The sequence below is a fragment of the Podarcis cretensis genome (assembly GCF_951804945.1).
Source record: "Podarcis cretensis genome assembly, chromosome: 5".
NCBI classification, from domain to species: domain Eukaryota; kingdom Metazoa; phylum Chordata; class Lepidosauria; order Squamata; family Lacertidae; genus Podarcis; species Podarcis cretensis.
In genome coordinates this window covers 56,820,785-56,845,756 of record NC_137174.1, presented here as the reverse complement: position 1 = coordinate 56,845,756, position 24,972 = coordinate 56,820,785, and the positions used below count along the sequence as shown (strand labels likewise).

Below are 24,972 nucleotides of genomic sequence, written 5' to 3'. Positions count from 1 at the left end.
GAAGCTTTCCAACAGCAAAGCATGCTTGTCCAATGGTCTAGAGGTAGATATTTACATGCATCCAGGGAGTAAGCTAGTGAGTAATTACAAATCTTTCTCCAACATTTAAAAGAGAGAGAGAGAGAGAGAATGCTAATATAACATATTCCATTTTATTTTAACAATCAAAAGAGCAATGCTTCGTATGATGCTTATAGGAATCAACATCCAACATTTATTTCAGTACATATTTTGAAATACCAGCCTATGTCCTTGAACTCTTAAGTGCTGCTTTGGTTGCTCTTTTCTTCTCTTTAATTTCTTGAGCTCTTATGTGTTCCGTGTAAGTTTTTAAAAAATCAAAGTTTTTACTACTTGCATATGCAGTTCCATGGGTTACACATATGAGTGCATTTGTTTTCAGGTACTCAGCTGCAGGCATAAATCAGGAGTAAATATGCACAACACAGGAAGCACTTACCCAAGATTAGAGGGGAAGATACTGAAGAACAGTTGTATTTCCCAGCAATCAGTAACTTCCAGAGGATATTTGGACATCAGTTCACAAACTCACAGATGATGCAGGACATGACAGTGCTCCCCAGCTTGTGCCACCTCTAAGTCTCCCTTTAAAAAGCTGGGAAGGGGGGGATATGAAGAAAACCTGTAGCAACTAACAAGATCTGACCCAGGTGGAGAAGCAAAGGGTGAGATTAATTTCCTGTTCTCTACACTGTGGACTCTTTAGTTGCCAAGACTAGTCTGGATCCCAGGAGCACAGATAGATCATAATTATCATCGTACTCACAATTATTTTGAAATGTGTTCCAAGTCGAGCAAAAGGGAAACCTTTAGAGAATTCTGATGTAAGTGGTCAGCATGAAGTCAGATGGTATAAAACATGTAGCTACAGCCCTGGTTTAATAGTGTGCTGAAAAATGCATGAGCTTCACAGAGCCCATTTGCGGTAAAAGATGCTAAGAGAAAGCTTCCGTTTTTCATTTGGAAACCAAGCAAAAGCAGAGCCAGGAGAGTAGTAATGTACGGTTTTACCAAGTTCCGCATGAAGGTGGACCGTGTGCAATGCTGATCACAAATATGTCAAAGTTGCCAGCTTTATTTAGTTTAATTGGTAGGTGTCATGACCCTCACCCTGAGCAACAGCTTGTTCCCCAATTTTGACTCAGGTGAGGAGGGACCAGCCAGGTAAGGTGGAACAGCAGCACAGGAGCCAGAGGTGGCACACACCAACCCAGGCAGCAACATTACACCAGAGAGCTCATAAGCCAGGACCCATCAATACAAGGACCCCTGAATTTGAATCTCGAGATGAGGAAACTTCTGAGCATGTATGTCACAGTGATCTACACAAACACACGGGGGGGGGGGCTGACAGGAGCGAGCCTGCAGGTGGAGTTTATTACCAAAAATGGGATTCACACAGGAGTGTCAGGCCTAATGAGCACAGCAACTCAACTCGAGCAGGTCTTGCCCCTATGAAGCAGTTGTTGAGACTGGATGGCCTCATCTCCCCACAGCTGCTTAAGTCCCCACCTCTCCATGGTTTCCCCAATCTGAGACTGCACCTATGTGAAGCTAACTTCTTCACCCTCTTCATGCCTATCCTGGTTCTGGGAGACCGGGGGGAGGAAAGCTTGTTGCAGCAGGAGGGTGAGACATCCATGCCTCCACCAGCCAGATTCATCTCTTCCTCTTGGACTCCTTCCTCTTCTGCTTCAACTTCTAGACTTCTCTCTGCCACAGATTCCCTCCACTCACTATGCACTCTTCAGCTTCCAGCACGTCCTCCCAGTCTTCTCCCTCTGACCACTTATTGTCAACCCACCCAATCCCATGGCTCTGGGCCTTCTCTTGGGAGTTCCCCAGCTGGTTCCTCCCATCATTCTTCTGTGTCCAACCAGTTCACGTCAGAAGCCCACGCCTGACAGTCTATGCCAACAACAAACCTAGGGAGAACTAACAGAGAGCAGGCAGAGTGCTAAGAACCAGGCCACAGGACTGCTGCTTTAAGGCCTTATTATCCTCTGAGAGGGATGCAGGTGGCACTGTGGGTTAAACCACAGAGCCTAGGACTTGCTGATCAGAAGGTCGGCGATTCGAATCACCACGATGGGGTGAGCTCCCAGCTCCTGCCAACCTAGCAGTTCGAAAGCACATCAAAGTGCAAGTAGATAAATAAGTACCGCTCTGGCGGGAAGGTAAACGGCATTTCCATGCGCTGCTCTGGTTCGCCAGAAGTGGCTTAGTCATGCTGGCCACATGACCCGGAAGCTGTATGCCGGCTCCCTCGGCCAATAAAGCCAGATGAGCGCTGCAACTCCAGAGTCGGTCACGAGTGGATCTGGCGCTACCCAGGAAAAAGCTCCAGATATTTGAGCTTCCCAGAATTCTGTAATGCTGGGCTGCCTTGTTGAATGTCAGACAGGACAGAATGTTAAGCCATTAATGCTTTACTGATTAATTTCATATTCTGATTGGAAACTACATGTTTAGAATTCATAGTTAGATAGCGTTGATTGACTGGGACTAGAATAGGGATCCAGAAGAAGTGTATATACGGCCAAGTGCTGGTCACCAGCAGTTAGTTACTTGGATTGGCAGCTTATGTTGGTTGGTGTTCCTGGTAGACAGCCAGAAGGAAGAAGACCTGAAAAGAATAGAGGGTGACTGGAGAACCGCTGAGGTCACTGAATGACTTGGCTTAGGCTTAAAAGTCAATGGGAGAACTTGAATTGACAAAGGCAAGTGTGGCAAGGGGCAGAATCACACACACAAGCCTCCCCACATCCTTGGGCACATCAGTTCCCTGTCTGTCAACTTTCCACCTGTTCATGGGGCAAACCTGCACTGGGGCTTCTACTTGTGTTTGCCTGGACGTGAGTAGAATCCCTCACATGATTAGGGAACCTTCTTTATCAGGATCCCAGATAGCACAAAAGTTCTACCCACATTCAAATGAAGTCAAGTAGAAGCGCCATGCAGATGTTTAGAATGAGGGTGGAGGAGGACATGCCTGAGGGTGTTGGGGTGGGGCTTCCATGTGAGCCTCTGCTTCCACCTTGACTGGAAGGTGTCAGTAGCTATGTCACTGAACATGCCTATGGTCTACAGCCATCCAGTCTCAAAATCTGGAAAGAATACAGCCACTTGTGCACCAAAAATAGCCCACACCCAAAAGCACATAACTCCAGATCCAGAATTAGGGAAGAAGTGCAGCTAAATCAAAGGCCAAAACAGAAAGGAAATCAAGTATCCTGGAAGGAACTCAAGGACAATTCTACATAGCAACCAACCAGGTGACTGAAAGAAAGTCAGAATGTTCTGGTAGGAAGCCCTAAATGCCAACATGGAGTCAGGAGAGGCTGTGCAAGTCTTGGACTAGGGTCTCGCAATGGTGGACTAGATAAAGGTAAAAAAACTGAGCTTAAATCCTGGATAAAAATGGAGATTTTGTGGGTGAGTGGTCAATTGCCTGTTTTGGATGGGGTTTCTCTCCCTCTGAAGGAGCAGATATGCAGACTGGGTCTACTACTTGAGCCATCTCTGTCACTAGAGACCCAAGAGACCAGGAGTGCTTTTTGCCAGCTTCAGCTGGTATGCCACTTGCAACATTTTCTAGACCAAGACATCCTGACTACAGTAGTCCAGTAAAAGGTTGCCCACAAGAGAATGTGGCCCAGGGGCAGAAAAAGTTCCTGCAACCCTGCTACAGAGAACTGAATTCCAGGTTTGGGGTATGGTCTCACCTAGAGAATATGTACATCTCCACAGAGAAATGCCAGACTAAATACCATGTTGAGATGATAGGATTTAAATCACACATTTTAGTAGTGTATTTTCTGAACACAAACAATATTTTTAAAAGACTGTTCATGTTAGGCAAGGGCAATGTATCATGCAGAGTCATGGATGCAAATGTTTTCACCTTCCTTCCTTGGTGCTGTGATCAGGGAAACTGTGGCTGCATGTGTTAATACTGGCACTACAAATCATCTACAGCAAAACACTTCCTCCTAAGAACACTCCTGCAGTCCTGCTGAAATTCATTCTGAAAACCACATTTACATATTCTTATCAGACTGAGTTGTTCTAATGAAATAGTATATTCCCCCGGTTTAAGAGCACAATATGATAACGCAATATGATAACAGGATGCAACTACAGTTTTGCAGGATCTTCAAGGTCCTACTACACTGCAGTATGTTTAATATACTCTAATCTTCCCACTCTAAATTCATTCCCTTAGCAAATCTAGGACACTCCTGTCTTTCTCTTCTTCCTCACTGCAGCAATCAATAAGTGTTACCCTCCAGTCTTCTTTACTGTTTGTGCACAGTACAACAAAGCAAATGTTCTGACTGAATTGAAGAGCTCCATTACTTAACACACACAGGCCTACCCTGAGAAAGAAACTGGCTCTATGGTTCAGAGAAACAACAGCATTGGGAAGCTGGTTAAGGGATACGGAGCCTAGCAGTTCTGTATATCATAACTGTCTATCTCCAAGAGCCAAAACAGCTTGCGCTGGGTGGAACCGTCCCCAACCTTCAGCGGCAGCCGGTGGGAAGAACTGACATCAGCACTGCGGCAAAATGGACAGCTCCATCAGCATTTCTCCCTGTCATGCTTCCTAGCAAAGTCAGTTGGGAATGCGAAGCTAGGACCGGAAAGATGCACCATCAGCACCACCAGGTCCCTCCAAGCCCTCTATCCTTCCTCAGAGGTGAGCCCCAAGATTTCAGCCAGCAGCGCCAGCTGCTTCCCATTCCCCGACAGGCGGGGAATTTTCTGCTCTACCGTCTTCCTTCTTAGTCAGGGGGAGCCCAAGTTTTTCACCTCCGCTTACCTCCGCTACTCTGCAAAGCAATGACCATCGTTCCTAAATATACCAAGCTCTATCACCCTGTGGAGGAGCAGCCCTTCCACCCGCACCCCAAAATCCGCTGCTTACGCCCAATGGGACTGCCAGAGCGCCCCAGCATCCTCACCCCCCCCCGCCTGTCCCTTACATCCCAATCTCCTCCCCTCGACCGCGCCCTAAAAGTGCAGCTTCCCCCCACCCCCGCCTTTCTGCGGCGCGACGGGCGACCCGCCTCCCTATATAAAGCACGGACGGCGCAGGGAGCCTCTCTACTGCCTCCAGGATGAATTTCGGATCGGATTCTCACTACTTGGCCTCTTCCTACAGGAAGATCTTCGGGGAGCCTCCCCGCTACTCCTCCCGCCTGGGCAGCTCGACGGCGGGCAGCAGCTACCGCTCGCAGTCGGTGTCCCGAAGCAGCCATGCCGTCTCGTACCGGCTGGCGCAGGCGGAGAGCCTGGAGCTGAGCCAGGCGGCGGCGGTGCACGACGAATTCCGCCTGACGCGCACCAACGAGAAGGAGCAGCTGCAGGGCCTCAACGACCGCTTCGCCGGCTACATCGAGAAAGTGCGGCAGCTGGAGCAGCACAACCGGCTGCTGGAGAGCGAGCTGGGCGCCTTGCGGCAGCGCCACGCCGAGCCCAGCCGGCTGGCCGAGCTGTTCCAGGCCGAGCTGCGCGAGCTGCGCGCCCAGCTGGAGGAGACGGAGGCCTCCCGGGCGCAGGCGGCGCTGGACCGCGAGCGGCTGGCCGAGGAAGTGCAGCGCTTGCGGGCGCACTGCGAGGACGAGGCCCGCGCCCGGGCCGAGGCCGAGCAGGCGCTGCGGGCGCAGCAGCGCGAGGTGGACGGCGCCACGCTGGCGCGCCTGGCGCTGGAGAAGAAGGTGGAGGCGCTGCTGGACGAGCTGGCCTTCGTGCGCAAAGTGCACTCGGAGGAGCTGGCCGAGCTGAGCGCCTCGCTGCAGGCGCCTGCGCTGGCCGCCGTCGAGCCGGACGCCCCCAAGGCCGACCTGACGGCGGCCCTCAAGGAGCTGCGCGGCCAGTACGAGGTGCTGGCCGCCAAGAACCTGCAGGCGGCCGAGGACTGGTACCGCGGCAAGTTCGCCAACCTGAGCGAGCAGGCGGCGCGCAGCAACGAGGCCATCCGCGCCAGCCGCGAGGAGATCGGAGAGTACCGCCGCCAGCTGCAGGCGCGCACCCTCGAGGTGGAGAGCCTGCGCGGCGCCAACGAGTCCCTCGAGCGGCAGCTGCACGAGATGGAGGAGCGCCACCACGCCGAGGCCGTCGGCTTGCAGGTGAGGGCGGGCGGGCAGAGGGGGGGGTCGCCTTTCCGCGCAGGCGCGGCGTCGTCATTCTCCGCACCGCGCCCGAGGACACACCTCGTGGCCAGACGCTGACGATCGCCTTAGCGCGCTCGTCCCCTACCGCGCACGTAAGCGCCGCTTCTCCACCCACCCCTCCCCCGGTGGCTTCCGATCACTAGCCGCAGAAAGCTGCAGGAAACTGATCTCTGGGTTGGCTCAGGATGAAAGTTGTCGCCTGTCATGTGCTGAATCAGACCACTGGTCCATTCACAGCAGACTTAAGGCCAGTGGTTGGAAGCCTCCGGCTGCCCTTAGACGTTTGAGAATCTCGTTTCCAAAAATCTGCTAGCTGGCTGCTAGGAGGGGTGGGGAAAATCTGTCAACACATTCCACCTGGATGGGGTGTTAAGACAGGCTAGGAGTTTTGCTTTTTGTGCAGGTGTCTTTTAGAAAAGCCATTCAAGGGTATCACTTGCATGCTTATTTCTCTGGGCACCTTGAAAGCTCTTAACAGTTTACCATGGAGCTCCTGACTGTAGTGCAGTTGGGCCCATAAACAGAACCTCTTATCCATGAAGTGTTTTGATGGTGTGTCCGTCTGTCCCGCCAGTCTCATGTTAATTCTTTGTGCACATGGGCATAGCCAGAGGGGGCAGCTGCCCCCAAATCAAAAAAATCAAAACAAATCTGAGGTTCTGCCCCCACCCTAACAAAAGCCCTCCAAAAATCCTGGCTACGCCCCTGGTTGTGCAGTGGTTTCATATTGAGGAATAACTGATTTCCACATCTGGATACTGTGCCTGCTTAGTGTTTTCACAGTTCCTGGGTTTGAATAGTGAAAAGGGTGGTGTCAGCTTTGGGACATCCCTCCCTCTAATCTGTGAGGAATTATACCTCTTCTAACATCTCCCTGCTTCTTAAGAGGAGTAGGGCTCAGCCTGAACTGAAGCTAAAAGACAGCGGAGAAAACTATATCTCTCTCCATGGTACTGAACAAGATGCATTGCAATCAATCTACTGTTAGCTAGTGGAGCCAGTAAGAAAATATGGTATGCTTCTGTTCAGGGTGCCTGCCAGACATTGGATCTTCCAGGATAGTGCATTAGTTTTGTTACTCCTCCTCACTTTTCCCTCTTGGACGGTCAGCATTCCTTGGCAACTGAAAATGCTCTGTCATCATTGGGCTGTTGGGGGGAAATTTTAGGAATTTTTCGTCTATAGGTTTCTTGTGCATGGGAGGTACTGTTTTGGCTACATAAAGGATACACACATTCTAAGTTAAGCTTGCACTGCTCCCCCTTTAACATATTGCAAACTGAAGCTGTATTACATTAAAAGAGGAATTCTAGGAATTGCATCTTATGTAGGTGAGTCTGTTGATTAGTTTTAAAGGCATACATATCAACAGCTAGGGCTAGAATTAGGGCTGAAAATTGTGATGATTAAAAAAATCCCCCAATTATTTGGCAATCTTCTGTAATACATGCATACATCATTTAAACGGGGGAAGCTTTCTTCATAAGAAAGACTGCCATATTAATATGCAAATTTAATGAGTTAACAACTTACAAGTCCTATGATTAATCAACTAAGATTTCTATAATCAAATGGCGGACCTAGTTAGCAACTGTACAGGTGTAGCAGGAGCATTTACTTGGCCAAGATTCTGAATGCAAATTTGTTAGCGGAAATGTGTAACTTAAGCAATGTGGAAAAACAGCTTCTGATTCAATCAGAGATACAGAATCATTGCTGCAAATACTTGACACTGAGCTTTTGGTATATGTGAAATAAAGGTGCCCTTTATACATTGCTGGTGTGAACCATTTTCCTTAAGCAAATCCCAAATGGCTGGGGTCTTCATCCGAGTTTACAAATTTGGGGCACTGTAGCTGTAAGGGTAGCTATATTTGATCATCACCCACTTCTCCTCCAGCAGTGTGTGCTTGGGGGGGGGGCAGAATCCAGAGAAAGTCCTCCAAGGATAAACAATAATACTTGAATAGCTTCATATAGGAGAGGGTTGTGTCTGTGTTCTGGAACACTGAGAGAAATCCCATCCAGTTTTCCACATAGGACTTCATGGTGGTCATACCCAGAAAGCTGTCATGTACCCAGAAAGCTGTCATGCAGGCTTATACATGTTTTAATTGTAGACCTGAATTTGCATGTTGTTTTGTGCAAATGCATGTACAATATTGCTGATTTTGCCACAGTTCCATTCTAAGAGGAAAAGAAGCTGCTCAGCAACATCTTTGGCTTTAAAATATCAGTTTTATATCTGTCCGTCTGAATTACAGGACACTGTCAGTCAGCTGGAGAGTGACCTGAGAGACACAAAAAGTGAAATGGCTCGGCATCTGAGAGAATACCAAGATTTGCTCAATGTCAAAATGGCCCTGGATATAGAGATAGCAGCATACAGGTAACAGTGACTATCAAAGCCCTGCTTGCATGTTGGTTATGTAAACAGCATAGCACCAAAATAGGCTGTGATGAAATCCAACCCTATCCTAGTGGCTGGTGGGAGTCAATTTAGCGCTGCTCACTAGGAAGCTTTACCACCATTTTGCATTGATGGTAATGCAATGCATTGAGAGTAGATAAAGTATAGTAAAACTAGGTGTTTTTAGTATACATTTTATAAATTAACATATTCTAGTTCATATAGTGACACCTAAAATAATAATGAATTTTTTTTTGTGGGATAAGCTTTTATAGCTTATACGAAAGGTGAGGCACCCGTGGCCGCTTAGATGTTGGTTCCAATTCCCATCAGCCCCAGCCAGTATGGCTTATAGTCCAGCAATACCTGGAGGGCCATAGGTTCTCCACCTGTGGCTTATATCATAATACATTTGCTGGTCTTTAAACAGCTATAAGACTCTGTCTGCTGCAACAAAAAAAAAACACCCCTCTGGAAGATGTGGTTGTAAGTAACAGGGTATAGTTTATGCTCTTAAAAGCTGCTGTGTCTTCCTACAGAATCCCTTAAGTAGAGGAAATAGCATATGTACAGACACCTCTGACACCTCTCATTTGATCATGCCTGACAGTAGGTCTTTTACCCAACTCCACCCTGCACCTATGAGTTGTATTCTTCATGACTGCCACTAAATTTGGCAGCAGCTGCAGTTTATAAATTGCCTTTCAAAGGCAGCCCCACATATAATGCACTACAGTAATCTAACCTAGAGGTTACCAAAGTGTGGACAGCATATGTACAGATAGGAGCATAGCTGGGCCACCTACTTAAGCTGATGGAAGGCATTCTACATCACTGAGGTCACCTGAACTTCAAGCACCAGTGATGGATCCCAAGTTATGTACCTGCTCCTTCAGAGTGAGTGTAACCCCATTAAGAGCAGGCCAACTCTAATTCATCCAGTCTAGGGAACCACACACTAACAGTTCCTCAGTCTTATCTGGATTGAGCTTCAATTGAGCGTCCATTATTGAGGCAAGACATTGGTCCAGTACATCTACTGCCACACTTGTAGATGTCATTGAGAAGTAGAGCTCTGTGTCATCAGAATATTCCTGACTACGTGCTCAAGATTCTAGGTGACCCTACTTAGCGATTTCATACAGATGTTAAACAACGTAGGGGATTTTTAAAAATCTGCAAATATTTTCAAATTCCTGTGGGTCTTTGGGGCATGAAAAAATGCTTGGTTACTCACCCCTCTTTTAGTCTTCTGCTTTTAACCAACATAGGGACTAGAAATGGTCCCACCTCTTCATAAATGTGCTTAATCCTGGATTGAACCCCAAATAATAATAATCTCTCCTTCTCTGGTGTTTACAGGAAACTGCTGGAGGGTGAGGAGACACGTTTTAGCACTTCAAGCATCAGCATTTCATCAATGAATCCCCCTTCCAACCCCACTTACTCCTTCCAACCCAGGTTCTTCAGTTCCTCTATGGCCAGCAGTTCCAAAATATCCCCCAATTTCTCTTTTAAGAAAGAGGAGAAAGAAGAGGCTAAATTGGCTTCAAAAATCTCATCAAGCCAAGTAGGGGAAGCCTTTGCTGAAATGATTGAGGAGACCATAACATCCACTAAGAAAACTGAACGAACAAATCTGGAAGAGGGGGGTGCTACAAACCAAAAAGTGTAACCTTTCACCTTAAGTACAATGAACCTTTAAGGAGGGAACAATATAGCTTAGACCTTTAAATTGCCTATGCCTGAATTAAGGTGCTTACCAGCTCATGTACACATAAAGTTCTAATGTTTCACATTACTAGACTAGTTTAGTAAGAGCACCACATCCAGAATCACTAGGAGGAAAGAAAGGGGAGGGGGCTCAAAGTTTGATTATTTTCCGGGGGCGGGGAGGGACTCTATAGGAAAACTAGTTGCCAAACTGCAGTTATGTAATAGCCAGATCTCACAATTTCTAAATTAAGCAAAGAGGGAAGTCTCAGAAGTGCAGCTAGTAGAAAAAGTTAAAACCTACACATTATAGTTAATGACTCAGGACTCCTTCATGATGTCTGACTTAATTGCTGAACCTGCTATTCAGAATCAGTTGAAAAGTGAACCTCCTTCACAGGTAAGATACAAAATATCCAGCAATTGCACCTTGTCAGGGAAGTACAGATTAATCTTCATTACCCGCCTCTTGAAGGCAAGTAATTAGATGATTTATTCTGTTTCCAGTTCTTCTGGACCACAGGGGTAGAGAAAACAGGGCATTTTGTTTGCCTTGCTGTGTGGTTGGTGTATTCTAGAAAGAAGCACAATGCATTCAAAAATACTAGGTGGAAGCTACTGACATTTATAAGGTGCAAATGTCTTTAGGAAGATAAATACTAAGCCACACAGTAACTGTGGACCAACTTTCTGTACCAATGCACATGGGAGCTCTCTTGTCATATGATAGCACATAGTGAAGATGCACTTAAATATATCTTTGTTATCTCACTAGCTAAACCTGGTGCATTCTTCCTTTTTTTAAAAACCTACATGATAGATTTTTTGGAGTATTAGAGCCCTGTTTTTCTGTTAGAAGCATGGACAGACATTTCTGTGATTACATTGTGAACCATTGTGCTGTCCATTTCACTTTGTGCCATATTTGTAGATTTAAAATAGTAATTGCTTACAATCAGTAGTGCCAGCAATTTAAGAATAAAGGAAACAGGTGTGTTGTAATCAGTTCCTAGATTTTAGCTTTAGCCTTATATGAAAATAAGGCTAAAAGAAAAAAGATCCACTCTCTTGAGTCTTCTAGAGCACAGATTCCTAACATCGTTTCAAAAGCTTAGATATCTGCTGTTTCCTATCGCCACAATCGGCAACTCAAAACCATGGATATCCTGGCTTTTGATTCACCATTAGAAAAGGAGTGTAGAATTATGCCAGCTGCTTATTTCTCTATTATGGAAAGCAATATGGGTTCTATGTGCTGTATTAGAGACAAAGTTTGTTAATAACATACTATTAAGGTATTTTTTCTTAATGTATTTTCTTAAATGTACTCACTGCCACATGATAACCTCACCAGTGAATTGTAGTGGTTCTTCTGACTTTTCTCTAATAGACTTAGAGGAGCATATTTGTTAGCCTTGCCAGCCAGACTTGGAAATGATGCAGCTACACACACATACACAGAATCACTTCTGCTTGGTAAACTGGTGCTGTAGACTGATTAATGAAATTCTGACCATTTCAAGACACTGGCAGACTAAATTCACATGTTTGCAAACAAGTAGAGTCACAGGGAGGAAAGATTCACACCTACTATTTTCTCAAAAAGGAATCCTGATAAGATAGAATCCAATCCTCCATCTGGATCTGCTAACCTTCAGTGTACCTTTTCAGTCTACCATTTGAATATGTGCCAAGTTTTATATAGAACTTACTAGTGTGGATTTTCTTTCAATGCCTTAAAATTGCCAGCAGAATTTGCTTTCTGCAGAAGCTGAAGATTGTGTGTTATTGTGATGTGTTTGCATTAATGCATCCTGCCACAAGGTTTGAGCACACAAAACCATTATGTCCTATCAGTTTCACTGCAATAGTTTCCTGAACTAAGAGAAACTGTTTTGCTCACATTCTTTCCTCCTCTTCTGTAAGGCACAAATAAATAAAGATGACATGTCTTGAGGCAGCCTGTTTGTCCTTGGTGATATTCTGACTTCAAACTTTTCTGGGTTATAATCTCTTTCCAAATCAATTATCGCACATTCAGACAAATCAGTGTTTGATGTTTGGGCAATGTCTAGAGCTGGGTGGCCCAACTTTTCATCCCAAGTGGGTTGCAAGAGGACTTCAACACGGAACCCACAGGCTGCACACTGCCTTGTGGGAAGGGGAGTGTGAATATTTGACACACACCCCCTCAGCCCTTGGGCTGCCTTCCCAGTTAAGCTAGTGAAGCATTTGGCTTTGGGAAGGAGGTGTGAGGCTCTGGCAGAGTCCTAGAGCCCTCCCCACCTCCTTCCCAAAGCTGGGAAAGCACTAACTTGGCTTTAGGAAGGAGGCACAAGGACTCAGGGACCCTGACAGAGCCCTCACGCCTTCTTCCCAAAGCCCAGCACCTGGCTTACCAGCTTTGGTAAGGTAGACAAGGGCTGCGGGGGAGCATCAAATGTTGTGGAGGGCCACCAAAAAGGGACTAATAAGCATGGTTCATTCTCATTATTCCTACAGCTTTGGTCAGTTTTTAACATCCCTTCCCAGTAAGATCTTCTTAAACTGGACCGTTATTGCCCAACAAGAAAGGAAAGACTGGCTCTAGTAAGTGCTGGGTTGCTCACTGCAAATGTCTCGCAAGTACCATGAATGTGGGTACCACAGAGCAAATGCATCTCATCAGCTAATACAATCTTCAGTGGATGACATTCATTCTGACACGATGACGGGACAGCCCAAAGGAATAGACATCATGCAACATTTACCCTACCAAGGACCTTGCGCTTCTCTAAGCAACTCCTGTCTGAAAGCATAGTTTAATTTCTCTGCCTTTTTTTATCCCATATCTGAGAACTTCATAGAACAATCAGAACAAGCTGGTCCAACGCCTTGCCCAATAAATAACTCCCTTATGAGGAAATGTTACAACATTCGGAGCTTTTCAGTTGAGAAAAACAAAACCTAGTAAAGAGAGTATATGATGGAGGTCTATACTATTATGCAGGCGTGGGAAAGGATAAGAGCAGGCATGGCCAAACTTGGCCCTCCAGCTGTTTTCGGACTACAATTCCCATCATCCCTGACCACTGGTCCTGTTAGCTAGGGATGATGGGAGTTGTACTCCCAAAACAGCTGGAGGGCCAAGTTTGGCCATGCCTGGATAAGAATTTTCCCCCCTCCCTCACATCATGCTAAAACCTGGTGTCCTCTAAAGAAGTTGAATGTTGGAAGATTCAGGACATACAGGACTTCACACAGCACATAGTTAAAATGATGGCATTCACTCCCACAATCTGTTGTAATAGCAATCCACTTTTCATGGAGGATTTGGCTATCAGTGGCTATTAGCCAGGATGACTGTGTACTATCTCAAGAATTGGAGGCACTAGGCTTCTGAATACCAGTTGCTGGGAGAGGGCTGTTCTGTTCATGTCCTCCTTACGTACTTCCCACAGGCATCTGGTTGGTCACACTGAGAGCAGGATGCTGCACTTGATAGGGCTTTGGTCTGATCCAGCTGGATTGTTCTTAATTAGCTGGTCACCTCAACCAAGCTGTGTCCCCAGCTTCAGGGAAATCTTATCCCCAGTCAGGTTGGTACCCTGCATATTTTGATTCATAAAACTTTCTGGGAGCGCTAGACACTTACTTTTATTTATTTTTTAATGAAAGCTCAGGCTCGGGGGTCCTCTGCTGACGTGGGCCCTGGTGAAATTTCTTCAGTTGCACCATGGATAATCTGGCCTTGTCCGCAATTCTGTGTGCATTTTTAATGGCAAATATAAGAATAAATTCCAAAGTCTATATCAGAGCAACACTTTTATTAAGGCGATCAAAGTGGCATGTAAGCTTTGAAGTCTCCCAGAACCTGCATGCTATTTCATGACATTTGGGTTGGCTTAATATGATCTTTGGAAGTTTCCTTATGAGCAAACATGGCGACAATTACTCTGTGTGTGTATCAAAAATAAATGTTCACTATGTATACAGCAAGGATCCAATTTGATTGGTGCATGCCTGCTGATGACAGTCTAGCTGTGCCGCAGCGAAGAGGTTGAGAAAGAGGCATGGCTTACCACTGTGCAAGCAATGCTTTGTAAGAGTGTTCTTGTTTTGGAACAAAGAGGGGTAGTTTAAGCCCTTAAGAAAGGGTACTGAAGCCATTAATAAGAGCTAGCTTTATAAAGTCACAATCTGCTGTAAAAAGCTACATACTTACACTTCCTTTCCTATGGAAACCAAGGAAAGTAATCACAAAGCAAATACTACAGGGTCATTGTCATCTCCCTGAAGCTATTCAAGATGAGACCCACTAATTAATGGGAAATTCATCAAGCTGAACAATGGGTCATTTTATGTGTTCAAGCAACATGTGAAGTACTGAGCATTTCTGGAAGTCATAGAACTGCAATCAAAAACTGTTTTAAGTGAGTTTGGAACTGCCTATGTTATATGGTGAAAAGTGAAGCTTGGAGAAGCATCATATTCTTGGTGCTGTGCTTGAAGGAGCTGGTATCTGTAGTGAGTCTGTCTTGGGACAGACGTTGCCTTTATTACTATGTTCTTAGAATTTACTGAGGCAGGAAAATTCAGAACCCTTCAAAGCCCTACAGCTGTCAGGCACTATGATGCACAGCAACTATAAGATGCAATTATACATGGCTATAATACATAGGAACGACTGAAGGAAACCCGAGTTTAATATCTAAATACAGATCTTATTTTTATGATAAAATATGATTTCCTCCTTTCTTAACTTGTACACTTCAATATTAGTTTGGACTTGTAATTCCTTTCTTTTCATTTCTCAGTTCTTCATCTTGATTGATTTATTCTTCTCTGCTCTCTTTCCCTGTATACGAAACACTCTAAAGAAATCAGTTCAAAGCAGTTACTATGAAAGTGTGATAGAAGGCAGTAACACTTCAGAGGACAACAGGGAGCAGAATAAAAGCGTGATTTTACATCTAGTTTACAACATTCTGAATGTTCATAGTCCCATGCAATTTCACTCAGAGTGAATTTTGGAGTCATTCTTTGAACCCAAGTTCACTCAAAGCACACTTAAGCAGCCTAAATACACAATTCTTTTCCACTTAGTGTGTTATTCCAATTTGAAGGGAAAATGCCTGTTCACCAAAATAATCAAATGCCAAAATATACTGCACCTGTGTTCTTTGTAATATTTTATGATCAAAGGATAAACTAACCAATTACAGCTAGAACATACTTCCTGCACCAGTGGTATGTCTTGATGATTTTGAAATTGTACACACATTGGGTTGAGCTAGAATTTCATATCATCTCACCAGCTCAGCAACAACTTATTCAAACCAGCTTCAAATTACAACTAGAACAATGAATTAATCCAGTTCACCTAAAATATCATTCCATAAACAAAGACCTACACTATATAACAAACTATTAAATCTGGGGTCCCAGGATGGCACTGCCCTTGCCGTCCACCAGTCCCCTGGTCAATTTTTTAAATGAATTGTATTGGTGTATTTGTGTCAGCTGTTTGGTTGCGGGGGTTTGCCTTTGGGCAGGGGGTTGTTGTTGCCTGCTTTTTGTGTTTTGACTGGTGTGTTTGTGTGATTTGCCTGGTTTTGGAGTGGGAGTTCAGAGCAGTGTCAGTTTCTCTTCTGTGAAAGCAGTATTGTGTGGTGTCCACAACTTAGATTTCCAGATGTGTTCCTTGGCCCAACAAAATTTGGGGGCCCCTAAATTAATCTAATACATCAATTAAAAAGTATTTACGTGCACATAAATTCTAGCTGACAGAAGATGTGTCAGAACACAATACCTAAGCAGAAGTGGTAAAATGTTGTGTTGTGGGGTAAGGTGTTAACACTTCAAGGAAAATGTGCAGGAGGCAAAATATCATCATCACCATCTTGGTATGTCTGGGAAGTGCAGCTGACAAAAGGTTTAGGAAGATGATAGGAGTAGCAGGCAGTCTTCACAAACTCACTAGAATCAACGGGAATATAAAGGAAGAGATCCTGATAGCAGGAAAGACATAGCTAATTTCCCAACCCACATAGATATGCAAAATAATTAGCTTATTACCCAAATGGCACAAATTTATAACGGTTTGCTCAGTCGTATTCTGAAGGATTGGGCCTGTGTTTTGCAAAAGGCAGCACTTGTTGAACAGTGGTGGTTAGGTAATTTTAGACTCTGTCCTTAATGGGCTTTTACTTCAACATGTGATAAGCCATCCCTCTTGTTCATTTTGCCAAGTGGGGTCCTGGACGTCTGCCCAGAGTCCTGGCACCACTGTTGTCTAGCTAGCAGATGCTGAAAAGTCTTCTGACTTAATCTTTCCTAGCATGGGTCAAGGCTGTATCAGAGGCACGCTGCCACGAGCAAGGATGTTAATATTCATTTTCCTAGAATGTAAAAGCTTAGTTGGGTGCCAAGAGATTTATTTACTTGGTAACTACAGTTTACTTTGAGGCTTCAGCCACAGATTCTGCGGAACAAAGTGTTCCTTTTGGGAGCAACACTCTAGAAAGGGACACATTCCTAGTACAGTGGTTTGTACTTCCCTTAAAGTCTTTATTTTTGTTGGCCAAGGCTCCCATTATTTTCAGGAGCTTGAGCTAATGGTTAACAAAAACTGCACACATTGGATTGTGCTCTCATTGGGCACAAAGTCTCAAGGCAAGTTACTTTTTCCTGTGTATGAATGCTCCTTAACACTTTTGCTCAAATAAATCAAGAATTGACAATGCTTGGCTTCAAGGTTACACAGAACATCCACACATCCCAACCCCAAGAAGACCCTGTACACATAGTAGAGTAAATCTGGTACAGTTCACTTGCAAAGTATTCTTGGAAATTGGATATGCATACATAGACAAAAGAGCTTTGAGATTACAGTCTAGGGTAATTATAGCTAGGGCATTCTCACACCACCACATAATTTTCCTGGCCCGAGAAATCAAGTGACATTGAAGAGCCAATACAAAAAGACTCTCACATCTGCAGCCTCCCCTTAACATGGACAGTTTATTGCTGAACAAAAACATGTGATCCTACCTCTCTGTCACCAGACAACCAGCCTTAAAACAGTCTGACACAGGGTATGCTCAGCTGTCCTCAAGCCTAAGGGCCTCATGCATTACAATTTAGTCTTGAAAAAAAATGTGAAAGAGAACTTTGGTTTCTTGACCATATGAATGAAGTTTCATTCTACAATAAAAGAGAGTAGGAATCCAGGTGTTACCAATTTATTTATTTTAAAATATTTTTAGCCTGCCCTGCATTACAAAGCAACCCCAGGTCAGGATGTAACAGTTAATTAAAACCACAATTATAAACATAGATCATAAAACAGGAGAACTACTATATCAGTGATAAGCAAACCCAAAACTTAGCCGGGGCTATTAACATGCTACAAAGGCTCTTACATCTGCCATAATGATTATACCACTGTATGGTATACTCACATTGGAGGCAGCAGTATCAAATAGATAGAAACAGTTGGAAAGCACTAGAAAATTTCATTGCATTGTTAATTTGGGTGGGGGAATTGTTTCACTATTTATTTTCCAAAAATAAATAAATACTGGTGTAAAGCTTTAGCAGCACTGGTTCTTACAAAGGTGTACCTAGGGTCCCTTGTGTCTCTGGCAAGGAGCTCTATCAGTGCCCCCACTCACCCCCCAAAATCACTTTACCACAATAGCCACATTAGAAATTATGACATTTTATGGGACCCAATTACTTGAAGCATCCAGAATGAAGGCGAGGCAGAAGGATGAAAACAAATGCACTGGTTACCCATTTGTTTCCAGGTTCATGTTAAAGCCCAGAGCAGCTGTTTCTAGGTTCAATTTAAAGCCCTTTTGGAGAAGCCATGTTGATTCTCTCTCAGCAAGGCATGTTCTTCTATGTTGCATAATAATAGCTCTAATATATTTAAGGCAATGGCCTTTCCTCTTAAACCCTTTTGCAAATCAATGTTTCATTAGTTACCTTCCTGTCAGCTGAATTTTAAACAAATTTAATATTTTTGTTAGAAAATATTCAATTGGACCCAGTGATTTGTAGATAGTTCTACAACTTCAGTTTTCATCACTTCTATTTAGCTTTGTTTTTCAGATACCCTTCTTGGGGTAGGTGGGGGAATGAGACATAGCACCTGCCCACCATCTTCCACACTGAAGTTCAAAGCAAATAATAGAATTAATTTATCTACCTTTCTTTAGTAATCATGTCTTACTGTATCTTTGCTATGTAATGATCCAAATATCACCCTGGCTATTTTCCTGTCTCTAATGTACTTCCGTGTTCTGTTCATTGTTTTGAGTGGGATTCAACTAACACGTCACACTAATGGAGGCCCCCACAAGTGGCTAGCTAGCAAAACAGGGCTTTTCTGCCTCTTCCACTGCCCCTCCAGCTGGCTCAGGGGGAGTTTTGGGAGAAACCCCAGAATAGCATGCAGGGGAAAGATAGGGGGTATTGTTCTGTCTGGCAAACTGAAATGTTTGTGCTGACAGAACTATTGCCATAGTGCTTTGTTGAATTCCTTCTTTTAGCAATATGCGCCTCAAATTCTTTTTCACTTGCCTGCTAGTTTTGCTTTTCCAGCATGTTTATTATACTTCCTCTTTTCTTTTCTTTTTTAGTTTTGGAAGGCTTCTACTTTTTAACACTTTAAATATTTCATCCCTTAAAACATTAGACAAAAATATTTACAAAAATAATTTTTTGTTCCATTCTGTTGTTTTTAGAAATACTGAACGCAAACTGGATATTTTGAATATAAAACAGGTAGATATTTATGAATATCCCCACATCAAAAATTTATTGTAACAAAATTGAATTCATAAAGGCATTTTCAAAAGCAAAACCCTTCAACACACATTTGGTCTAAAAACTAGCTTTTCCGGTCACCATAAATGCACATCTAAGCCTCTTTAAGACTATGGAGTAGCAGTTCCACAATAGGACAGAATCTTTAAGTACACAGGTAATGAATTAAAAATTAGCAAAAGAAAATCTGACACCTTCTATAGAGGCACGGGAGTTGCATCAGTAATGTGTCTTCCATCTATCGCTCCAACTGCATAAACTTTGTTTGCTGCCTGTGTGATAATGGATTAAGCCATTGATCTTCAACTGGTGGTTTGGGAACCACTATCACAGGGATGGGGAACTTGTGGCCCTCTTGATGTTGCTGGATTACAATTCCCACCATCCGTCTCTACTGGCCACAAGGGCTGGGGCTGATGGGAGTTGGAGTCCAAGGTCATCTAAAAGGCCACGGGTTTCTTACACTTGCACTTTATATCACAGCCTGGTCTAAGGGAGGTTACAACAGCAGCACTACTAGATAAATTTTTGGTTAAAAACTATGAAATGGATCCCCAGGTGCATGTTTGGGTTAATGGTGGATTCTGGGTCTGCAAAAGTTGAAGACTAAGCATTGTATAGCAAGGTTTAATGAAATCTTTGTACTAAGACCATTGCTGTGGCTAGGTTACAGGAAATGTTAAAAATGAACTCCTTCATCGTGTTGTTCTTTAACCAGAGCTTTTTTTATTGTTCACAGGGCATTACTACTACTGGCTGGAAAACACAGGGCGTAGTCTCAAGCTCATATGCATGGAAGGGGACAGACATAGTCATTTTCTACAAAGGTGGCAAAACAAAAGCTGGGGGGAGGGAGTAGAATATAGTGGAACATCTGCAAGAAGGGGAGCTAGGGCAGAGGCTGCAAGGGACAAAGGCAAACATGGTAGTGACTGCAGACCAGAAGAAGAAGTGGGCTTAAAGGAAAGTAGAAGGGGATAGAGAAAGGTTACTGCCGTCCTTCTGATAGACTTTCATAGAACAAAGTCTGGTTATCGTCTTCAATAGGAATATAATGATGCATGATGCCTTCCAAAGGGACCTCAAAGGCAGCCCTGTCCAATCTACTGTCACATCCACGCTGTGTGAGTACCATCAGTATTCTGGTGTCTAGTTAACATGCACACAATTTCTCTCCAATTTTAACAAATTTATAGGATATTGCATGTTTTAATGCTATTACTCACATAAACCATGAGATACAATGCTTGCGGTTTTTTGAAAGGTGATTATCCCCCCCCCCCCATTTTAGGCACACAACTGAAAGGTTTCCCTTTCCTATTTCTAAACCAGTACCATTAGTGTACAATAAACGTCTCTGAGAAGAACACATCTTTTCCAATAAAACACTGCACACTGGAGATAATCCCTGAGAACACCAGTGAAACTGTCTTTCAGATAAATACTGGTTTCAAGCTTAAGTCCTGGGAGTCAGTGCTGCCAATACACAAATGGCATTTAAGACAAATCCAGTCATCTTGACACAGTTGCTCTTCCCTGAACTAGCTAGGTGTTAATGACATAACAGCACTGCAGTATTTATAGCTGTACTTACTTTACAGCATTCCTTTTTCAGATTCTAACTTACTATGCAGAGTGAAAACTGTGCATTAATGTTCATCATGCACTTCCCAGAATGAGGACCATTTGTTTCTTCAAAGCCCCTCCATGTTGGATTTTAACAAATCCTTGAAAGTGTGGGATCTCTGCTAAGAATCAGCCCATAGTGAAGTACAAGTAAGCCATCCTAGAAAGTAGGAAAGAAAAATCACACTTGTAAACAAGTAAAAACAAATGCAAAAACAAAGCCTTGCCACACCTAAGTTTCTTTATGCCACCTAATGAAAATTTGCTCTTGATTGTGAATAATAAAACGCAGGATCTCCCAGTGTGCTATTTAATGAACAGAGGATCAAGGGAGTCAACAGCTGAGTATGAAGCCCACTTGTAATTTCTTTGTGAGTACAGTCCCATTTAGAGGTGGTTTGAAAACAACTGAACAAGTCATTCAGTTGTTTGCCTGTGTCTGAACACCGTAATATCCCTTTTAAAGAGAGGCTAACAGTCAGAATGCACAACCCATTGTTGAACTGTTCCACATCATATTGCAGCCACTTTGTCTTTTGACTCAGCTTCTCCATCAAGCCACAGTTATTGCAGAGACTCCTTAGGATCCCATCCTCCCTCCAGTAAGTTTGAGGGCTGCTTTGCACTTTACAAGGCAGTGTTTGCGGCAGTAAAACCAGTGTTTAGCTTAGCAAAAATGCCAAGTGTTAATGGCAGATGCATCATCCTGAACACCTATGTATGTATTGGAGAAACCTGACCGTCTGCAGATTCCCGTTGTATGTATAGTACATTATATGCTTTTTTTGAAGTCGACAAACACACTATGAGTCATTCTCAATAAGCAAGCTTCAGCTTTCGATCCCAGGACGAAGTGTTATAGAAGGCAATTTCCCTGAAACAAACTGCTGGAGTAAATGAAAAAGCAGGCACTGCTTTGGGGTTATATATAGGGTTGGTCCATACTTATTGGCAAGTCTTTACAAAAGCCATAGGGAGTCAACTGGTAACCTCCATTTGACTGCATAATTGAGCCATTGAAATCAGCCAAATCACAACAGTTTTATATGCAGCCCTAGCATGGAAGTATGGATATACAGAAATGGTGCCTTATGATAGGTTTAACCTTGCCATAAGTCTGTCACAATTTCCTGACAGGCTACTATTAGGTGTGAAAGGCAATGCTGTGATTGTGACTTCTTCTGACATATACTGTGTTCAAATGTTGGAGATGTGTTGGCTAGAAAAGATCTACAACATCAAACAAAACATCACCTATAAGCAAAATAATTTTTTTTAAAATGTACTGCTGTATAACACCTTTCTCTACTGATTACACTTCATTCTGACACCTTGTCTAGAATGCAAAGTTAGCACTTATGCACCAAAGTGAGAAATGAACAATTCAACCTGTAAAACAGGTTATTTTAATTCAGTAATTCAGCAAGCTATCCTTAGATTTGATTAAAAGAGCCACCAGATTATAAGCTGTATCTTATTTTTTTATTTTCAATTGTCCTTATATTGTACGATTTTAAAAAGTGGTAAGAATTCTACATTACTGCTGTGATCAAGCAAAGACAATATGTGTGTAGAAAGAGGCTTCTACAATGACTGCTGTTCTAGATGTGACCAGAGTATGCAAAATAATCCTGCCCTACAATGGGCAGCGGTTGCACCCAGCACCTGCTATCACTATGTGCACAGTACTCTTGAATGCTAAAGTACAAGATCAGCATTGTCAGTTCTGATTCTAGATGCACACTCTGCCCACCACTGTCCTAACAAATGATTAGTGCATACAAAGCAGACAGAGCCAACCACCTGTTCAGCAGGGTTGATCTGTGAATGCAGAAGCACATGCTTAGCCTGCAGTATGCCTAGATCAGAGTACATTCACCAAGGATAACAGAGTTGGTGAATTTTCCTTTTCCTCAACCTACTAGGAGATCCATGATATACCCTTTTATGTCTTTAGACTGGGAGAGACTGCTTTCATTAAAAACAACAATGCTCTAAACCATAACAGCCTGAAATTTAGATTCAAGTAGGTAGCCGTGTTGGTCTGATGCAGTCAAAATATATTAAAAAATTAAAAAATTGTCCAGTAGCACCTTAGAGACCAACTCAATTTGTTCTGGGTATAAGCTTTCGTGTGCATGCACACTTCTTCAGATACCTGAAATTTGTTTATTTTTTAAAAGTAATGTGCTGGTAGAAGCCATTTAAGCACTACATGAAGACTCAGTTAGACTTAAGAAGCAGTCCTATACTTAAGTTCTGTTGGCTAAGATGCTATAGGATTTGGCTGAAGGCTTGCTATACTGGCCAGCTTCTAAATATGCCAGCAGCACAACAGAATGCTGTCAGAACAGATAAAATGGGGTGGAGTCATGGGCAAGGCAGAATAGTACAGAGGAGGAGCACACTTGCGCTGTATCCTATAGCCCTTCAATCCTGGTTGGCAGGTAACTTTACATCAATGCCATACCTGGCATAAGATTTCCCTCTCGCTTAAGTCAGTGACCACTCTGTCCACATCAAAAGATCATTAGATGCACTTGGCCTCAGAACACACATGGGAACCTGAACACATTGCTAATATTTCTTATCTCAGAATCCTAATACGTATCTCACTGGACACATACTGTACATCCAGCCCCATTCCACTTCAACAGCTACACCTCACACAGGTAAGCAAGAGAAGGAGAAACACATGCTATGATGTTTAACTGGTGCACCTGACACCTGTTTCTCTTCACCCCTTTTTGCTATATTTTAATACTCTTGTCCTGCCTCAACAGTGCTGCTGCAACATTCCTCCCCAAAACAGTGGGGAGCAGTGTCTTCCACACAAAAGGGAGGTGCTCATCTGTACACACAGGCAAACTTGCTGGTGGTAAAAGCCAGACGCTCCACTTCAGCCATTGCCACTGCTGGACTCATGCACACTTTTGCCTTAAAGGTTCACAACTCTGAAGCTTTCCCAGCAAATGCCATGCTTGGCTATCTCCCCAAGGAGTGTATGGGAGGCTGAGGCAGGAACACCAGAGGCAATTCCCTTGCAGCTGTGGCATCAACTTACCTGCACTGCACTCTCCCCTAGAGCTCGCTGGATTTCCCTCAAAGTCTGATAGTGTTCCAGCAGGTGATCACCACATATTATGTCTACCTAGAAATAAACAGAAAAAAGTATCAAAATGTGTTTTCTTTAGCTGCAACAAGCTAGGGGCTTTAAAGTTTTAATTCAATGGCTGTTTGAGAACACATTTTATGTATCTATTTCATCTCCAGAAATGTTCTCCAGGACCTCAAAACTACTCTTTTATAGTCCCAATTTCAAAAAGCAATTTGAGGATTTGGCAAGAGATCTCTTCAAAACACAGGTTTTTATTGCTATCAAGAACCCATTGCCTGCAATAGCACTGTAAAGTAACAAGCAGCTATAAACATGTAAAGCATACGCCTAAACAGATTGAGTTCGTTTGAAGACAGCACCCCCTGTCCCAGCTTCGTAAGACTTATTGCTTCTCTGTTAACTACTTTAAATATCCTTTTCCTATCTTATTAACTCCAATGACTTTGGACCTTGTTCAAATATTAACTTCATTTTGTACTGTTCAGTGGATGTGTCAATAAATATCTCAAGAAATTCCATGTTCAAAGCAAATATCCCTTCAGAACAGGTGTGGTTAAACTTGTTAACATGAGCAGGTGTCCAAGAATCATTTTAATTAAATAACGCAGGAGCTCCTGGGTGCCAGTTCTCTGTGGACACTGTGTACATGCCATTTGCAATCTGTATCTCATTTGATACTAACAAGTCCCAGAGATACTGATCATTGGCAACTCTCTGAATGATTCTTTAAAACTAAACAGAGGTGCACAGTCCATTCATGTAAGAATTGCATGCAACTATTGCATGATATTGCTTAAGTCATCCACACCATCAGCAAACAGAAATCTCAAGTGATGCAACTGAAACAAAGATAGGAACAACAAGTCATGATCATGTCCATGTTTAATATCTAAGTCGGTAGAGTTCAGTCTTTCTAGTGTCAATGAATTGTTTCTGTGTTGATCAATGTGCTGTGATTTTGTTACCTACAAAACACTTTTGCACTACCAGGGATTTGGGGTTGTGTTCTAGGGTACAATTTTAACTCCTGCAGTTTCAGGAGTTTGCAAGATTTGCAAGAAGCAAGTGGCAGCAGCAGACAAGTTGTCTTT

At 43.5% G+C, this 24,972-nt stretch overlaps 2 protein-coding genes and 1 long non-coding RNA gene across 4 annotated transcripts in view; 1 reads left to right on the top strand and 2 right to left on the bottom strand.

Annotated features, from left to right (window-relative positions):
- Positions 1-2,434: 2,434 nt before the first annotated feature.
- Positions 2,435-7,348, bottom strand: LOC307216860. The gene is made up of 2 exons (XR_013839342.1): positions 7,183-7,348; positions 2,435-4,856 (listed from the first exon to the last, which is right to left on the bottom strand). It is a non-coding gene; the product is annotated as an uncharacterized lncRNA (long non-coding RNA).
- INA (internexin neuronal intermediate filament protein alpha) lies at positions 4,957-12,283 on the top strand. The gene is made up of 3 exons (XM_079977480.1): positions 4,957-6,155; positions 8,465-8,589; positions 9,973-12,283. The coding sequence occupies exons 1-3, from the start codon at positions 5,145-5,147 to the stop codon at positions 10,283-10,285; spliced, it is 1,449 nt and encodes a 482-aa protein (XP_079833606.1). The 5' UTR covers positions 4,957-5,144; the 3' UTR covers positions 10,286-12,283.
- A 5,249-nt stretch (positions 12,284-17,532) lies between these two features.
- Positions 17,533-24,972, bottom strand: part of PCGF6 (polycomb group ring finger 6) — a 28,744-nt gene continuing 21,304 nt past the window's right edge. For both annotated transcript variants that reach the window (XM_079977414.1, XM_079977415.1), the window contains 2 exons: positions 23,828-23,914; positions 17,533-20,923 (listed from right to left, as the gene is read on the bottom strand). In XM_079977414.1, the coding sequence (XP_079833540.1) occupies positions 20,855-20,923; positions 23,828-23,914 (156 nt within the window). In that variant the 3' untranslated portion in view covers positions 17,533-20,854. The remainder of the gene's footprint in view (positions 20,924-23,827; positions 23,915-24,972) is intronic.